The 20,000-nt window shown below is 43.1% G+C and overlaps 2 protein-coding genes across 2 annotated transcripts in view; both read right to left on the reverse strand.

Moving 5' to 3' along the window:
• Nucleotides 1-3,980: 3,980 nt before the first annotated feature.
• LOC141011137 (P2Y purinoceptor 14-like) lies at nt 3,981-9,245 on the reverse strand. The gene is made up of 3 exons (XM_073484378.1): nt 9,132-9,245; nt 8,795-9,054; nt 3,981-4,812 (listed from the first exon to the last, which is right to left on the reverse strand). Exons 1-3 carry the CDS (start codon nt 9,243-9,245, stop codon nt 4,104-4,106), a joined length of 1,083 nt encoding a protein of 360 aa, XP_073340479.1. The 3' UTR covers nt 3,981-4,103.
• A 4,268-nt stretch (nt 9,246-13,513) lies between these two features.
• Nucleotides 13,514-20,000, reverse strand: part of LOC141017217 (P2Y purinoceptor 14) — a 7,097-nt gene continuing 610 nt past the window's right edge. Inside the window, exon 2 of the mRNA XM_073491868.1 lies at nt 13,514-14,707. Coding sequence (XP_073347969.1) covers nt 13,665-14,705 — 1,041 coding nt within the window. The 5' untranslated portion in view covers nt 14,706-14,707 and the 3' untranslated portion in view covers nt 13,514-13,664. The remainder of the gene's footprint in view (nt 14,708-20,000) is intronic.

A 20,000-nucleotide genomic window follows, 5' to 3' on the forward strand; every position in this document is an offset into this window, starting at 1 on the left:
CTGAACACGACTGAGCAGAACACGACTGAGCAGAACACGACTGAGCTGAACACGACTGAGCTGACTGACTGCAGCTCGTCACAGCGTCTGTGTTCAACTCTCCTGTTTGAGAAAACATCTGATTCTTCTCTGACAGAGAAAAGCATCATCATGTCTGATTATTAACCTCAGTCTGTAAAAATAAACCTGTCTAACCCTTACCTCCCGTGTGGGCCTCTCTGGGGACCTGTTCAGTCCTCCTACAGGTCCTCAAACCACGTGTTGGATCCCCGAGGACGGGCCGGGCCTCCAGGTTCTCCTCAGGTCTCCTCGTTTGATCCGGCGTGCTGCTGCAGATGGTGTGCTCTGACACATGGAAGGTGTTTTCCTGCCTGTTAGCAGCGTGTCGCTGTCGTCAGTGTGACCACAGGCCACGCCTCCCTGCACACACACACACACACACACACACACACACACACACACACACACACACACAGGAAGCTGTTAAAGGGCTTTCCAGGTTTGACTGAAAGTACCTGACATGACACGCTGGTGACGACCGAGCGACGCCTGCACTATCAGAACATTTCACATTTTTTAAACTTCTGAGGGAGGATGAAGAGAAAAGCAGTGAGTCAGTGTGATGAAGTGAGAGATGAGTTTAAAGATAAATATAACTCAGGAAAAGGTTAAAGCAGCTCTTCAACACTGAGCCCCGCAGCGTAAAAGTCCCCAAGAGTCACGCTTGAGTCAAAGCAAAGGTGTCCACTTCACATAGAGATCTAGGTAACAGTTATAATGTGAAAATATGTGAATATTTCAATGTGAAAATCAGCCGGTATAAAACACACTGGGACCACTTCATGTAGTCTGACATGGTCCAGGTTTAAATGTAATAACAGTATCACTGAATATAAACACTTAACACGTGTTTTCATGATGAAATGTTCGTGAACCTGGTAAAAAATGTCCTTATATCGCCTCAAAATACCTAAAAAACCTCATTATAGTTCTTCATTTCCTTATTCACACTAACTTTGTGCAGATAAAACAGTCAAAAACGAGCTGAGGAGGACAAACAGCCTGTACAAAGAGCAAAATACATTAAACTACATGAACTGACATCATTTCCAAGTTTAGGTTTTACATATTACTGGATCTGGCTTCTCATTGGCTGCATGATGCGTCAATCATCCAGAGGCTGGTGTGTAGGAGGAGGAAGTAGAGAGGGTGGGTCACTTGTCTACACGATCACTCATTGGCTGTTGCAGGCTCTAGAGCGGGCGTAGACGCTCCTAATTGGTGAAATGAGCTGTCAATCAATCGGTGGCCATCTTAGGATCTCCTGTATGGAGGGATAGCGGCATTTTGGACTAATTAAAAGGAGTTTTTGACAAATAAAAGCATATAAAAACATACGAGATCGATAAGAGAAGAGTGTGACAGGAGCATTAAACTCATTTTAGATCTTTATTTCCTTATTACACGAACTCCATGCCGATAAAACAGCCAAACATAAAGTGCTGAGGTGGAAAAACAGCCTGTACAGAGAGCAAAACACATGAAACTCTACAAACCTTCATAATTAAACAAATAAAATACATATTACCAGATCTAAAATCTCATTGGCAACAGGATGTGTCAATCATCCAGAGGCTGGCCTGTAATTGGCTCAGGAGAGAGGAGGAAGGAGAGAAAGTGGGTCACTGGTCTACACGATCACTCATTGGTTGTTGCAAGCTCTAGGGCGGGCATAGAAGCTCCTGACTGGTTACATGAGCTGTCAATCAAACAGCGGCCATCTTAGGGTCACAGGTACTGATGAATAATGGAGTTTTGAGAGTTTTGGACCAAATATGTGACTGAAATGGATCTAATGCACATTTATGAATAAGAAGACTTCATCGGTGAGCTGCCAAAACGTCTCTGTTTGTCCATTTTTTGTTTGTTTGTTTGTTTGTTTGTTGATTGTAGCTGCCTGATGTTCTTTTGTCCTGAAATGGTTTCCATGAATTGATTCACAGGAGTCTGAACTTTCTAACGATATCAGACACGAGTTCCCATCTAACCTGGTGTTTACAGTCGCAGCTGTGAAGACGTTTACGCAACATTTCTGTAACTTTGTGAAACCGTCGATAAAACATTCACACCTGTGTCACGCTGTGATTGGCCGGCTGTGGCCACCCAGTCACCAGAGCACTGGCAATGTGTTTGTGCAAAACCATGAATATGTTGAAACTTTACATTCTTTATGTTGCAAAATTCTTGAGGTTGAACGTCTTGACGACGCCGTGCCAACAACAAATAAACACATTTCATCACAGTCATGTAGTTGTTGACATATTTCACTGACGTCCGTGGAAACCAAAAAGACATATAACTTCCTGTTGTTGCTAGAAACAATCATTTTCTTCTCCACACGAACGTTTGCGTTGCACAGATAGAAACAACACACTAAAATAACTTAACTAAAAGGTTAAAATACTGACTCTTCTCTCAAGCTGTGTGTTTGTGAGGCTGCAGCTCAGAGACGCCTCCGATTTCTGAGAGATAAAATGTGTCCAAAAACACTGAGATGTTGTGATAAAGAGAGAAAACTCTACTTTATATTTCAAACACAGTTCAGTGACCTCAGTGTGTTTCAGAGCTGCAGTCCTCAGACCAGTCAGATATTAATAATCACCTCCCTGAGTGTTCAGTTAACGCTACAACCAGCAGACAGCTGATGTTTAAACAGCTGTGTGATGTTTGTTTACGTGATTATGACGGAAAACTGAATATTCTCGACATTTTATCGACCAAACAACTAATCAATGAATCCAGAACGTGATCTACAGACGAACCAACAGTGAAACTACTCGTTAGTCCACGTCAGGCTCCATCACATCACCAGCACTGTTCAAATGAGTCAATAAATACATTTAAAATTTAAAAATTAAATGTTTCTTTTTTAAATGTCCTTCTGTATTTGTTCACCTCACATCTTTCATTTTAATTTGATCTTTTTATTTTTCATTTTTAAATTTGTTTGCATCCCCTCGTTATAAATCCCAAAACATATTACTTACTTCAGATGTGTTGTGAGCTTTACTAACCAAAAAATAAATCAATAAGGGTATTAATTTAAAAAATAGTAAATAATTAAAGAAGCAAATTAAGATGTTGTATTAAAGATACACTACGATAATCCTTTATTAGCCCCACAGCAGAGAAATATGTATTATTACAGCAACAAAGAGGAAAGCATCAAGTAAAAAGTCACAATAAATAAGAAAAAAGAAAGAAAGCAGTGAGAATATAAACATTATAAATATGAAACAATAAAGATAATATAGAACATATAACAAGTAAATCATTAATGCCTACATTTGTCTTTATTATTATTTATGGTGCTTTGAATGGCATCTCAATTTATTTATTGAGTCATTAATTTAATTTTTCTGGGCAGGTTCAGTCCTCCGTACCTGCAGACCTGCAGACCTTCAGACCTGCAGACCTGCAGACCTTCAGACCTGCAGACCTGCAGACCTTCAGACCTGCAGACCTGCAGACCTTCAGACTTTCAGACCTTCAGTCCTCCGTACCTGCAGACCTGCAGACCTTCAGACCTGCAGACCTTCAGACCTTCAGACCTGCAGTAACTGAGTCAGTCTCCTGCAGCCACACGAGGGCGCCAGAGTGCAAGAATTACACCACAAGTCTGTTAGACTGCAGCCTGATTAGTTCGTCCAATCACCTGCCAGGTATTTTTTTGAACGCGTCGGTGCCTTTCTGTTCAGATTACAATAAATTTGTAATGTAATAAATAAGCTGATCGAGTTTGAAGATCGGGTCAGAACCTCTGAAGACCTCCTCTGGGATCAGAACACAGCAGAATGTCTGGATCGTTGTTGTCACACACTGAATGTGGTGGTTTCATGTGTGTGTGTGTGTGTGACTATAAACCTTCAACCCAACAGGAAGTCAAGATAAATCCAACCACAGGTCCGTTAGAAGCCGACAGCAGGACTGAATTCTTTGAGCTGTTCTGTTTGTCACCAGCAGGTGTCAGTGTTCCCACACGTGTCCAGGTGTGCCTGTTGTCTTTGAGCAACATGAGTCTGCTGGTGCTTGTGGACTTAAAGCTACAGTACGCTTAACTGCTTTGTGGTCATGCTGAGCGACGTCTTCCTGTTGACCCTGATGGTGCTCATCCGCCCGTCGCTGCTCCTCCTCTCCGTTTTGTCTGGCTGCCCGGTGACCTGCGTGGTGCTGAACACCCTCCTCAGGTTCAGCTGCATCCTGAAGGCCTTGCAGAAGATGAAGTAGATGAGCGGGTCGAGGCAGACGTTGAGCACCGACACCATGATGGTCAGCTCCTTCAGGTAGAAGAAGGCCTGGCCCCAGGTGCACCGCTTCAGGAAGGCGTAGGGGAGACGGACCAGGTGGTACGGGACGAAGCAGACGCAGAAGACGCTGACCAGCACCAGCATGTTCCTGCGAGACTTGGTGAGCTTCTTGGAGCCCGAGGACATGGGCTGCTTCTGCAGAGCCAGCGACAGCCTGCGGGAGGTGCTGTGGTAGAAGAAGATGAGGGAGACGAGGACGAGCAGGAAGATGGCGGCGGAGAAGGTGTGGATGACCTTGTAGAAGACTCTGAGCTGTTCACTGTGCAGGACGTCACAGCTCACCGTGCTGGATCTGGAGGTCGGCTCCCCCTGGGTGACGAGCGACAGGGTGATGTAGGTGCCCGTTATGGCCAACAGGAAGACCCAGGTCACGGTGGAGGTGATGTGGGCGGCTCGCGCCGTCTGCAGGATGTGAGTTCCTAAAGGATGGACGATCTTCAGATACCTGGAGGAGGAGAGGCAGATACCAGAAGGTTAATCACAACCAGCACGGCTTTTCAAATCAGTTCATGATGCTGGAGACTTGGACGAGCTGTATGGAGCCATTTTATTTATTTTCTTTGTTTGTTTTTTATGTTTTATGAATCTGCTAAGAAATCCTCAAAAAAGACGCTCCTCACATGTGCAGAACTTGCCTTAGAAACATCATGTTTTTAAGTTTTCTTCAGTATCACAGTGATCCAGTGATAGTTGTCTGTACATCCACAGGTTCACTGCAAACAGGAAGTGCTAACAGCTGATTCTGCAAAGTTTAAATGGAGTTTTGGAGGATTCCTTTTCTTTCCTCGTGTTTTTGGTTGTTTTTCGGTGTTAAATCATCTCCAGCTGCTTCAGGCTGCAACTCTGTTTTACTGTGAAGCTGCAGAAATGTTCTGTGGACTACGAGACTTCACCTGACTTTTTCAACCACAGACAAAAATGGACATTAAAGAAAGTAGTGTTCAAGTTTGTGATGTTAACCAGGAGGTCACGTAGAAGCTGCTGTTATGTTGCTATAGAAGCAACATGAAGCTTATCTGAGGAGGAAGTCAGGAGGACCACAGCTGTGAAATAGTTGTGACTGTCAGACTGATATAATCTGTGGACAGATCAGCAGCTCTGCACTGGTGGCTGATGGCTGATAGCTGTTTTACATGCTGTGGTTACAGTTTCACATCCTGGAGCAGCTGTTGACTTCATGAGAAGCTCCAGCACCAGAGAGGCCGTGACGAGGGGCTCTGATCCTGACGAGGGGCTCAATGATTAAAATATTAGTTTAGATATTTACATTAATAACACTTTAACATTTGCTCCATCACTGAATGTGTTTGAACTCGCAGCCTGTTTCTCGATGACATTGTCCTCGCTGCAGTGTGACTCAGATATCTCTGAACATCTGATACGTCTCTCTGCACTAATCTGTTCAGTCAGCTGCTGCAGCTGCTCGCCATGTTCAGACTTCACATCAAAACATCTACAGATACGCAGCGACGTGTTCAGTTTCTGAGTCAGGAACACTGACTTCAGGACATGGTGATCTGACCTTTTATATGGAGGAAAATAAATAAATAAAAGGCTCGATAAATACATTAATATGCCATTAAATACACCATAAATATCAAAATAAATGTGCACATTTAATAATTTGTAAAATGTGATTTCTCTCTTTTAATTTGCTTCTGTAATTATTAACTTTCACATTTAATTTGCCTTTTTTATTTATCATCCTTTTAAATGTATTTCACAATTCTTTACTCTTTTCTGCTCCATTATCAAACAAGTCCTTCAAAGTGTGTGCCGGTGGTGAACTACCCAGAATATAATACATGAATTAACTCATTCATTTAAAGATGAATACATTAAAGGGGCAATATGTAAGAATTTAAGTTGAGTTAAGTTTGACGTTGTAGAAAGACGTCCATGTGTTGTGTTGAAGAGAGATCTACTGAAGTTAGCATGCTAACCAGCTAGCACCCAGGCCTGCAAACCTCCTGTGTTCTGGAGGCGTAAACACTGACACTCCCCTGTCACTCCCCTGTCACTCCCCTGACACTCCCCTGGTACTCCCCTGACACTCCCCTGTCACTCCCCTGGTACTCCCCTGTCACTCCCCTGGTACTCCCCTGTCACTCCCCTGTCACTCCCCTGGTACTCCCCTGACACTCCCCTGTCACTCCCCTGGTACTCCCCTGTCACTCCCCTGGTACTCCCCTGTCACTCCCCTGGTACTCCCCTGTCACTCCCCTGTCACTCCCCTGGTACTCCCCTGACACTCCCCTGTCACTCCCCTGGTACTCCCCTGTCACTCCCCTGGTACTCCCCTGTCACTCCCCTGTCACTCCCCTGGTACTCCCCTGACACTCCCCTGTCACTCCCCTGGTACTCCCCTGTCACTCCCCTGGTACTCCCCTGTCACTCCCCTGTCACTCCCCTGGTACTCCCCTGTCACTCCCCTCTCACTCCCCTGGTACTCCCCTGTCACTCCCCTGACACTCCCCAGCAAGCTGCACCGCTAACTGAGCTAACAAGCTCACAGTAGCTACAGTCATGGATGCAGCTAGCAGCAGTTAGCTGTTACTCTGGTGATGTGCTGCCCCCTATTTGAGCGGAGTATGAATTGGCCACTTCTTACATACTGCACCTTTTAATAAATTCAACTAAATGGAAAAGTAAATAAATCAATACAGAAGCAAATTAAAACAAAATAATCAATGTATTAAATTAATTAATGAAAGCCTACATTTGTTTTTAATGTTGTTTGTGGTGAATTTAAAGGCCTATTAATTTATTTATTGAGAAATTTACTCCAAACCTTCAAACGTTCATTAACCAGGAACACACTGTGCAAACAGGACACTTCAAAGTATCATAATTAAAATACTATTTGGATTACAGCAGGAATTTAATAGAAGTTTTTACATGATTTTCATTTTTGAAGAAAATCCCGAGGCGGAACTCTGAACCTCCACAGCAGCTTCATCTGAGCCTGCAGCTCACCACATCCTCGTCTGTTTCTGTGTTTGGACATCTGACAGTCTGAGGTTTGTTATCTCGTCACTGTGTTTTCATCTCCTCACGTTTCTGTGACCAGTTCTCTGCTGCAGGACCTGATCTAACTCGTCACCTGTCTGAAGTCTGGACTCAGATGTTCTCCTCGCTGCGTCCTCCAAAGTTTCCTCTTTATATGCAAACACATTGTGACGAACACATCACAGGTGCATCTGACTTTCAGGAATTCAAAGTGTGACTATCAGGAAGTGGTCCACCAACAAAGTCAACCAACCAGCGTCGTTTCAGTGAAATGCTGCAGAAGTTCAGTGGTACTCTGACTCAGCAGTGCTAACCTACATTTTACAAATTATAACACTTATTTTTTTAAAAACCCATGAAATGACTCATAGTGACGACAAACGCCCACCTCAGCACTTTGAACAGAAGCCAGACACCGTGCAGACACACTGATATTAGTGAGGTGTGAATGTGTGAGTGTGGTTTCGGTCTGAAAATCGATCTGATCTCAACTCAAAGTATTTTCTAAAAAGTCCCAAAATGTTGAACTTTTCCTCTCATGGTTCACGAAAGCCTCCTCTTCACTGACATCAAACCAGCTGGTTAATCCATCTCTTCATCACAACTCATTTAAATTATATCAAGGCGTATCAAGTTATGCATCATTAGGGGCGTGGCCTATTTGAGTGACTGCCAGCAGCTAATTCCAGCTGCTGATCTTTACATCTCGACCGTGTTTGTGGTGTTGATGCCTTTTGGAGAGTTTGTAATGCAAATATCAGACACATTATGTTTTTCTGTGTGGTTAACTGGACTGACAGACGGGAGGGGAGGGACAGACGGCAGTGTCTTGGATTAATGAGCGACTCTGTTAGCATCTCTGGTCACAAGCTAAACTTAAACACGAACACGGACACGCGACCTCAGTGTTGTCGCATGCTATCTCGCAGCTGATGTACAGGAAGATATTCTGAACCTGCCGTCAAAACTCACGTGAGAATAACAAAAAAACAAAAATGATACCGAGATCAAACTCACGGAAACTCTTCTCTTAATGTGTGAACGCAGCTAGCTTGTTAGCCTTACCCACCTTGGTATCTTCCAGCTAGGTGGGCGTGTTTTTGTTGCTCCTTGCCTTTTTTTTTTTTTTTTTGGATTATCTGGAGTTAGACAGAGTCGAGCCACTGACTTATTTCAGTGCTGCAAAGACGACTGTTTCAGAGACTAACCCAGACGTTAGCATCGCCGTTAGCACCCTCCACACAGAAACTTGGAGATTTTTTAATTGGATTTTGGATTATTGCAGAAAATATCTCAAAATAAAGCGTAAATTAAAGTTAACGTAAGGCTGTAAACAAACTATAAACAAAATACATTCATTCTAATGTGTCGTATTTAAGATGAGGGAACAGGAAGTGCAGAAATGCTCGCCGTCCTACCTGTTGCCTGCGATGTAACCCATGAACAGGATGCTGGCGTACATGTTCAGGTAGAAGGCCGAGGCTCCGAAGTTGCAGTAGATGCGGCTGACGATGATGGAGCTGTCGGCGTAGTGGGCGATCCGGATGGGGAGACAGAGGCTGATGAAGAAGTCGGCGGCCGCCATGTTCTTCAGGTAGATGGTGACGCTGCTGGACGCCTGCTGCTGAGCTCGGCAGAAGTAAACCTTCAGGGTGAAGCCGTTGAGGAACAAACCAACCTGCAGAGGAAGTTTACAGGATTTGATTTGAGAGTTGGAGTTAAGAAAATGTTTAAATCTGAATATCTGAGACTCACCAGGAACACCAGGCTGTAGTAGACCATGAAGAAGACCTGAGCCGAGGTGTCCACCTGAACACACACAGTCAAGTTGGTCTGGTTGGAGACGGAGGAGGACTGGTTGACACCCATGTTTCTATCAGAGTCGAACCCAAACTAACAATTCTTTAAGTTTCAGACGATGTTTGAAACATCGTCCGTCTGCATACAGGAAGCAGTTACAGCTGAAAGAGAAGCGACAGCAGCAGTTACAGATTTTGACGCAGGACTTTAACTTTTAATAGATTGTTTTATAAATGATCTAAATACTTATTCTGTCTCTGCTAACGTCTGTTAGCACAGCAGGTAAACAGACTTCTCAGATCAGTTAACAAACAAAAAATACAGTAAAGACTCTCATGTATGTGAATATATCTGTAATCAGATTACATTCAGCAGCTCATATATGTAACAGATATAACACACATTAGTTCAGTAAGAGTATAAAGTGCAGAGTCACCTGCAGCGCTCACCTGTCTGTGTGTCTGTGTGCGTCTGTGTGTCTCTGATAGGAAAAACTGTCTGACTTCCTTCTGCAGAGCTCAACATCGACTGACGGGAGGTGGAGGGGGAGGAGTGATGTGGTGACTGAGCTGTGGTTACTGTCCGTCACATACAGATGATTGTGATGAGGATGTCTGTCTCTTTTCCTCTTCCAAGAACCAGCTCACCCAAAAAATGTAAATATCCTCCCTCCATGCTGATGAAAGTCAGGCTCAGCCATCATCTCCTCCTGATGATATAAAGTCAGGCTCAGCCATCATCTCCTCCTGATGATATAAAGTCAGGTGAAGTGTCGTCGTCCACAGAACATTTCTGGAGCTTCACAGTAAAACAGAGTTGCAGCGTTCTGCTGAACACCTGAAGCAGCTGGAGATGATTTAAAACGGAAAAAACAACCAAAAAACAAGAAAAATGACTCCAAACCTCCATTAAAACTTTGCTGAATCAGCTGTTAGCACTTCCTGTTTGCAGTGAACCTGTGGATGTACAGACAACATCACTGGATCACTGTGATACTGAAGAAAGCTTAAAAACATGATGTTTCTAAGGCAAGTTCTGCACATGTGAGGAGCGTCTGTTTTGAGGATTTCTAAGCAGATTTATGGAGTCATCATCTCCTCCCTCCATGCTGATGAAAGTCAGGTGAAGTCTCGTCGTCCACAGAACATTTCTGGAGCTTCACAGTAAACTGGAGACTTGAGGCCCGAGATCACAAACTGACCCGAAAAGACGTCATTTACAACATTTTTTAAGATGGCCGAGGTGTAAATAACGTCTTTTCAAATCAGTTCGGGACCTTGGGGCTTCTGCAGACTTGGATTACGCCGGACGAGCTGCATGGAGCCATTTTACATTTCTTTTTTGTTTTAAGTCCTCAGCTACTTCATCCTCAGACTTCAACAAAAGATGCTGAACCAAAACTAGGAGCTAAAAGAGGCTAAAAAGCTGTTTCCATGGCACAAAACAGCAGCCACACGTAGCGGCTGCTTTATAGACGGACAATGATGAAAATACAGTAGAATAATTCTATAAAATATGTTTTGATATTAACTGTACATGAGAAAACAATTCAAAATGTTCTTATATCTTATAATGTTTCATAAACCAGCTGTTAAATTGTGTTTTCTGTTTACAAAAGCTCAATAAATTAATGAAAAATATTTCTGTCTTGAATAAAAGTTTCGATCGTGGAAATAATTTGTCGGTCTCAGATTAATAAAGTGTTTGTTTCTGTATTGTTCCAGGAGTAAATCATCCGATACGAACAGAACCGAGAGATAATCGTCTGCAGGCGACGCGTCTCAGATCTACAACCAACAACAAGAAGATGTGACTGTGATGCAGCAGGGTCAAAATGAAACGCTGATATTTACGCAATATACCTTTATGGACCACAGATGATTCTCACACAGCGCAACACAAGTGTAAGTAGGTCACTGACGCCACATCCTCCACATGTGAACACACTGAGCTCTACGTATTTATTCTGGTTATCAGTCAGCTGTGTGTAAATGTTGGAGGTTAAAAAGAGAAGAAAAAGTGTGTGTGTGTGTGTGTGTGTGTGTGTGTGTGTGTGTGTGTGTGTGTGTGTGTGTGTGTGTGTGTGTGTGTGTGTGTGTGAGTGAGTGAGTTTGAGGAACAACATTCCTGTTTGATGGAGGAAGTTTGTATGCAGGGATTCTCCCTCCTGAGCTGAGAGGAGGAACACAGCAGCAGTGATCATCATCGTGCTGCTTTGCATGCTGATGCAGACGATACGACACAAACCCACTGAGCTCCTGCAGCCTGAGTTCAGTCAGTCAGTATTTGTTTCCAAGCTGAAACTTTAACTAGGTTTCATTTTTAGAAACAACTCCTGTTTCTCCCTCCAGACAAGTAAAAGGCTCGAAGTCTGAAACTAATTTCTTTTTACCATTATTGTGATTACAGAGATGAATCACCTGACCAGTGAAGTAAAGACATCTGACTCTGTGTTTTTACCTCCACCAAGGAGGTGTTGTTATATTATGCAATTCAGACCCTGTATCAACATCAGTCCTCAGATCAGATGTCACATCCTGCTCATATGTGCAAAAAAACATCACCGAGACGAACAGACTCCATGTTTCTACTCAAAGACAGAAAGAAGTTCATGTAGAACATTTGCTGAATTCACAAGAAGGAACAAATAAGTCAGAATCAGTCAGAGACAGAGTTTCACACAGTTTATAAAGTGTCTGCAACTCAACAACTCACTAAACTGACACATTTGTTAAGGGAGTCTGGGGACAAAGAAGTCGCCTATACTGGTTACTGTTTAGTGTATCTGTAAAATGTGACATGTTTAGCGTCAATAAAATGTTTCTTCTTTCATAAATTGAGTGTAAATGGTGAAATCAGTGTAAACAGTGTGTTCAAACAGCTGCTGAATGTTGGCAGGTCAGACTTTAGCACTTTAGACACAGAAGCAGACAGGCTGGTGCAGCCATGCTGCCACAAACTGACACTTTCTACAAGGAAACACACAACTTACTGTTTTCATTTAATGCTGAATTTACAAGAAGGAGACAATGATTCAGAATCTGTCAGAGACAGAGTTTCACTACGTTATAAAGTTTTACGCCACTCAACAACTCCTAAAATTAGCTGATTTGTTAAGGGAGTCTGGTGAAATTGTGGTTAATAGTTGGCTTCATGTATTACATTTAATGCTGAATTTACAAGGATGCACCAATGATTCAGAATTTGTTGTAGCTGTTTCACAAAGTTTGTTAAGTTTCTCCTCATGAAACAACTCTTTAAATCACTACATTTGTTAAGGGAGTCTGGTGATGTTGTGTCATTGAGTTTTGGTGCGGATGAAGAAATTAATAGTATGTTGTTTGACATTTTCTTGAACTTCTCAGGGAATAATAAAAGGATCTTTTAATATTTAGCTTGATAAAAATCTGGATCTAGTGCATTTAAACATGTTTTATTTGTTTTTGGATCTGGCTTGATTCAGTTAAAGAGCACTGCTGGGCCTCAGTGGAGGTATGCGCTCTAATGAGCTCGGTTCCTTCTTATCCGTGTACACACTGTATATAGTACTGTCAGTATGACTGCTGCTGTGTGTAATAGTTTGTGTACACTGACCTCTAGTGGTCACTTTGGAAAACTACACAGAAACATGAGTGTAATAACTTCCTGTGGCCACCAGGGGTCAGTGTACATACACGATTATACTCCACATTAAACAGCAGTGCGTCAGTTTCAGTGATGACAGAGTCAATAAATGAAGACACGTCTGGAATAAAACAAACAGTTTATTCTCCTGATATCGACTAAACAACTGTTAATATGTCATTTTATTATTAGTCAGACCAGTTCAGGAACAAAACGACACACAGGACATGATTTTAATTACCGACACCGTCACACAGTCACACAGTCTGTCCTCAGACCACATCAGTCCTGCAGGTTGTGGTCAGCGCTTCAGTTCTGAGATGATTTAAAGCATCAGAGTGACTCGTGTGACCTCGAAAACCAAATCAGCTGATTTCACTGAAAAGCTGTCCAACAGTTACGTGATAACTTCAGAGACACAAACACAGCAGCTGAGGCTGGTGTCGCAGGTTTGATGCCCAGTCATCACCGTCCACTTTCACTTCCGCATCACCACTTCCTGCCCTCTTCTTCTCTTTGTTCCCTTCTTTTCCTTTCCTGAAGATCTTTAACAATAAATAAAAGAAACTGTGATAATCCTACGTGATATATATACACATCATTCTGCTTCTATAAACATTCATATCAGATTTAAAATTTCACATTATAACATGATGATGATCACAAACAGAAGAAATGGATGTTAAAATCAAAATACAGATTAAATTGTTCTCTTCCAGCAGATGGATCATTCAACTTATACTTGATTCATTTTTCCTACAAGAATCACACACGACTCTACGCCGAGGTTAAAGTCCGGGTGTGGATCGGTATTTTGTCCTCACGTGACTCCTCTCCTCGCCTCCTCTGCCCTCGCCTCCTCTCCTAGATGTTGCTCAGACTCTGGGCCGTGGTCAGGGATCTCCGCCCGTCTCTTCCCGACAGTTTCCTCAGCAGAGACTCTCTGAAGGTCCGGCACATCAGGAAGTAGATGATGGGGTCGAGGCAGACGTTGAGCGCCGACAGGAAGAGCGTCCCTGCCTTCAGCTGGAACAGCAGGAAGTGGGCGTGCTGGCTGAAGTCAGACGGCGACGTCTGGCTCATCGTGTACGGCACGCGGCACACGTGGTACGGCACGAAGCAGACGAAGAACACCGCCAGGATGCTGAAGATGCTGCGGTTCGACTTACGCCGGACGTCGCTGTTGTTGCGGTTCACGCGGCGGTAGGACTGGTAGACCCGGCAGGCGATGGAGGTGTAGCAGAAGGCGAGGACCAGCAGGGTCAGCCAGAACAGGCTGACGCTGAAGAAGGTGGAGACCCGGTGCCACTGAGCGCCCAGCTCCGTCTTCAGCTGCATGCAGCGACGAGCGTTCCCTTCATTTGCCGGCCGGCTGGTCAGCAGGACGTTGGGCAGCACGCTGAGGAGGAGGAGGCTCCAGATGAGGAAGGCCAGCACCCGGGCGAAGCTGACACTCTGCAGGAGGTGCAGCACGCCCGCCCCACCCATCCGGGACCTGTAGGCGGAGGTGGTGGAGGAGGAGGAGGTGTGTCGGACGATCCTGACGTAGCGCTCGAGGCTGATGAGGCCCATGATGAGGATCCCAACGTACATGGAGGAGTAGAAGAGCACGGCCGTGTAGCGGCACATGATCACGTGGAGGCGCCAGCCGCCGAGGCCCAGCTGAGCCGCCAGCCTGAAGGGGAAGGTGCAGAGCATGAGGAGGTCGGCCACCACCATGTTCTTCAGGTACACCACCAGCCCCGAGTCGCTGGGCACTCTGAAGAAGATCCAGGCGGCCAGGCCGTTCAGAAACAACCCGAAGACGAAGATCATGAAGTAGAGCGGCGGCAGGACATGGTTGGTGAAGACGCTGCTGTAGTCTGATTGGTTGGTGGGGAGGTGGGTGGAGTTGAGGTGATCCATCCCTGGAAACACACAAACAACACGACGTGAACATCATGATGACGTGCAGCACTGCAGCCACACAGATCGAGCTGCTTATTGTGAGGCGGCGACCTCTAGTGGCTGGAGTGATTGTTACAGCAGCAAAGGAGGAAGTCAGATGGCGTCGTATAAAGAGTGTGTGTGGATGGAGACGGGATAGATGGAGACCAGGGTTTGTTTTCTGTGTGAAACTAATCATTTTAACTCTGATGTCTTTCTCTTTCCTGCCTCTTAAATATCCTGCTGCAGTCACAGGAAACAGAAATATGAATGTACCTCGTCACATTCAGACCCTGAATCAACATCCGTCCTGAGAGACCACCTGTGATCAGATGTCTGTATGTAAATAAACATCAGTGGGACAAACAGACTCCATGTTTCTACTCAAAGACAGAAAGAAGTTCATGTAGAACATTTGCTGAATTCACAAGAAGGAACAAATAAGTCAGAATCAGTCAGAGACAGAGTTTCACACAGTTTATAAAGTGTCTCCAACTCAACAACTCACTAAACTGACACATTTGTTAAGGGAGTCTGGTGATGTGGGGTTACCAGAAACTCCTTCATCATTTAAATATCAACAGGGGAGTCACAGAAGCAGCTTCCATCTGTTCTGATCGCCACTGAAGCCTTTTATGTTCATGAAGCGCTCTGTTTACACTGAAGTCCATGAACAAATGAAGACCGTCTTGATCTCCTGTTCACACACACACACACACACACACTTCCCTTGTACCACTGATTCATCCCGGTCCAACACACACTCTGGTCCTCCTTCATCCACTCTTGTAAAAACAGGACATGGAGTCAGCGCCGAGGGAGGACGACACCGGACCACCGTTTGTTTTACTGTCCTCCTTCAGTTATTTTTAGCCCTCCTCTCGACCCGACCCGGTCTCGGACTTCTGTAGAAGCCAGCTGACGCTTCATGAGTCGATCCGCACACAAGTTCAAATCAAACAACTTCTAAACAGTATAGCGATCACATTCAGGCTTCTTCTTCATGTCACGTTAATATCTTAGAGAAACGGTCCGGTCTCGGGTCGTCAGGGTCTCACTTCCTGTGTTTATGTTGACCTTATTATTTCACATGAAACATCTGTGGTTCAAACAACTTCCAGAAATCCCTCCCAGCTCAACGTGTCCGTATATCAACACTCTGTCATGAAACAACTGCAGAATAAACAGAGAAGGGCCAGTTTCCAACTAACTGCAGACTCTTAAAAGTCCTGGTGGCCGAGGAGTGAAGGTCCAACGTCCACGGATTAAAAAGGCATTAAACACCCCAGAACGTAAAGGTCCAGTGTGAAGGATTTAGTGGCGAGGTTACTGATAATGAACCGTACGTTGGCTGCTGGAGTCGGTGTTTGGTTTGTCCCTTCTGGGCTCCTGTAGGAACATGGTGGACTGTGTGTGAGAGGATCTGCTGAAGACTCATTCTCAGGTCAGAACAACACAACGATGAACACTTAAACCTGCTGAGATCAGACTTTTGTGTTCAATGGGAACGTGTACACTCAACATTTACACCTGGGTCAGTTGACTCTGCAGTAGAGACGTTTAGTGGGTCGACCCGCGTTTAAAAACCCGTGTTGACCCGCTAATGTTGGTGGAAACGAGACATTAGTTTCAGCTGATTATACACGAATGACATCATCATTATGAAGATTATATTTTCCTGCACTGGACGTCATCGTCCTCTGCTGGAGCTACAAAGATGGAGATGAGCTTCATTCTTAAACCAACAACGTTAAATTAAAGTCCCCAGAAACAAAACAAGAGTAGTGACAAACATAAGTCCATTCAACTGGTTCTGTTGCCAGTTCTGCCTGACTGTGTGGTTCTGGGTCGGACTGTGTGATTTGAGCTGGTTTACTTTAAACATAAAAAATTACAGTAATTGAAAAATATATACAGAAATTGTTTTAATTAATTATGCGAACACATCCAGCAACTTTTATTAAAAGCATCTTATCTGCCTTCACACCTTTGAACACCTGAACTGTTATATGATTATATTGTTGTATATAAAACAAACCTCGTGGCCTCTTTAGTCAACGAAGAAACAAAATACTTCAAGAAACGTGATGAAAAACAGAACTGGTGCAAACCTGCAGACTTTATTGTCTCGTTTAAGTTCAGTATTTATCTGAATATCTGCACAGCAGCTTATCTAAAAGCTGATTATTTATTTAATGATTTATTCATTATGACCCTGAAACCATCGGGGAGGGTAACGTGTACGTTGGTGTTGAGATTCTCCTTCTTCAGCTGAATAAACTGTCGGATGAGCTGGAAAATTCATCATCACAAAACTGAAAACAGGCTGTTTTTAGGCGTTTTACAGAACTGGACATCGTGTTTCTGCTGAGTGTCTCCTGTGTTTCTGAAGTTGACTCATACTTTCGGTTGGTTGGCACTCTGGATTATGAAGAAGGACGAGATGCTGATCAGCAGCAGAAAACAACTTCTGCTTTCAGCCTCCTGCAGAGGACCTGATACAGGAAGTGATGCAATGATTTCAGAGAGATCAGTATGAATGTTTTGAGGAAACATAATTATAGATTGTAAAGATTATTGGATGGCAACATTTCCAAGTAATTTGTTAACCAAACTGTGTGGACGTGAGATGTAAATGTTTCCCCATGGTTCAGTGTTCGGGTCGGTCAGCTGAGGTCAGAGTTTCTTGTTTTGAGTGTAAATATGTTAAAAACAGGAGCTGCAGTAGTTTTAAATCTGTAGAGAGAAAGATTTAAATGTGGGACACCACACGGGTCGGACCTCGACCCACTGCTTTAATTCATACGTGTTCATATTTGGCAGCACAGTTCTGTTGAACACTGACACCAGACAAGAACGACGACGTCTTCTGGTGCCGTCAAATCACATCTGAAACATCAACAGCTTCGTCTGTTCACTGTTTATCATGTATCATTTTGTATCGTATCGTATTGTGTCGTATCGTATCATATTGTGTCGTTTTGTATCGTTTTGTATCGTATTGTATCATTTTGTATCGTTTTGTATCGTATTGTATCATATTGTGTCGTTTTGTATCGTATCGTTTAAGTTAAGATGAAGAGTAGATATTTTTCATTTAAGAAGTTAAGGAATAAATAAGTTTCAATAAATTATAATACTCTTAATACACATTGTCATGCTTTAGACATGAATTGGCCAATAATATGATTTTTTTGATACCTTGTCTTTTTTCTTTATAAAGATCGTTAACTGCAGGTGAGACTGCAGAATCTGAACAGAAGAAAATGACTCGGTGCGTATAGTAAGTATTTATCAGTTATTTATATTTATTGATATAAGAGTAGTTTGACATTTTGAGAATATACTGATGGATCTTATGTTTATGAAATGTAAATATGAAGCTACAGTCAGCAGCCGGTTAGCTTAGCTTAGCATAAAGTCTGGATACGGCTAGCCTGGTTCAAACTCCACCGAGCAGCACCTCTACAGATGTCTGATTAACGTGTCAGATCTGAGATTAACATCTTATATTTTTGATTTCCTGGAAACCGTTCAGATATTTTGGTTTCCTGTCTGTGGTTTGTCAGTTAACCTGCTGCTGGTTGGTGTCAAAGTTGCACGTCCCTTCTTTCTGTGTGAGTTTGAATCAAACATGGAGTTTGATCTGAAATAAAGGTTCCTCGTCTCGAATCTGAAGGATGAATTCTTTTGTATTTGGGCCAAAGTTTAAGAATTCAACTGTTTGATTATAAAAAGGAGACGTTTGGTTTAAAGTTTCCATTGAAGAAGAAAACAGAGTGAATATCTGCAGACTGAGTCATGATACGAGAGAAGAGGAGGACAGAGTTGTGGTCGGGTCGCAGGGAAATGACTCTGTAGCAGAAACACAAATCATTTGCATGGAAAAACAAATAATCTAATTATAACACGACATGTTCGGCACAAACAGAAATGTATAAACCGCAGGACTTTATTCATCTCACAGCTCTGACAGCAGAGCGTCATCACTTCTGAGAAAAACTGATTGATTGATTTAATCAGCTCCAGTTGCAACATCACAGAAAACTGAGGTCAGAAAACCTCCATCGCTCCTCACGTTCTTTATATTTATATAGTTTTTATTGTGTCTTTATAGTTTCTTTAGTCGTGCTTGTTGTTTCACACCTGCAGCCCGCAGCACAGTCCTCCTATGTGTAAACTTACTTGCCAATAAAAGTGATTCTGGTTCTGATTCTGTTCACGGTTTCTGTGGTGACTTCAGATTAAATGAAGCGGCTTTGGACAAACATGTCAGCTGAATTAATTAATGCAACTACGATTAAAACAATGAATTAATCAAGTCAGGTCAGTTTTATTTATGTAGCACCGACCCACAACAGCAGATCAGGCTCTGATTCACCCACCGACAGACCGAACGTCAGATGAATCATCAACACAAAACTTTTTCACTATCGATTTCTTCCAAACTTTGCAGATCAACTTCTAAAACGCAGTGATGGGATGTAACTGAGCACATTTTACTCAAGTACTGCTGTAAATACTGCTGTACTTGAGTAAAGTATTTGGGCTACAGACAGAGCGGCGGGGTCCGCCACCGTCTGACTGGTGAACAGAGACACTGAAGGGCTCCCTGTGTTTTGTGTCTGTAATTAGTTTTTAATCTGTTATTGTTGGTGTGACTTGTGTTTATTATTTCAGTTTGTTAAATGTGAATATTTTCTGGTTTCTTTCCTCCTCTGACGGTAAACTGAAGATGTTTGACGAGACGTTAGAGGACGAAACACAACTAATCGATTAACTGAGAAAATAATCAACAGATTGATCGAGAGTGGAGATGATCACTAGCGGTCACACAGGCTCCTGTTTCATGTCTAAATCATTGTGTCTTAAACTTTGAGTCCTGACGTGTGACGTCACGATTCTGACAAAACAATGAGGACGTTTTTATTAAAGATAAATAAAGTCAGGCCTGAGGAGCAGCTGGAGATCTGTGGTCAGTGTGTCGACTCTTCAGATACTCAGTTTGTATGAATCGATGCTTTGATATTATTTTTGACAAACGTTTTATTTGAGTCTTGAGTTATATTTCTGTCTGTTGTTTCATTTTGAGGTTAATGTTCCACTTTTTTTAAAAAAAGCAGAAGAAACCGAGCAGATTATTGCAAAAGGACACAAAGTGACTGAACTGTTTGTATTCAGACTGCTTCAGTTAAAATCAGACATCAGTTTGTTTTTCTCCTGAAGTTACTGGATGAACTCATCAGACGCTAACAGACATCGTTAAATTAATGT

Source organism: Pagrus major, chromosome 2, assembly GCF_040436345.1.
Source record: "Pagrus major chromosome 2, Pma_NU_1.0".
Taxonomy (NCBI): Eukaryota; Metazoa; Chordata; class Actinopteri; order Spariformes; family Sparidae; genus Pagrus; species Pagrus major.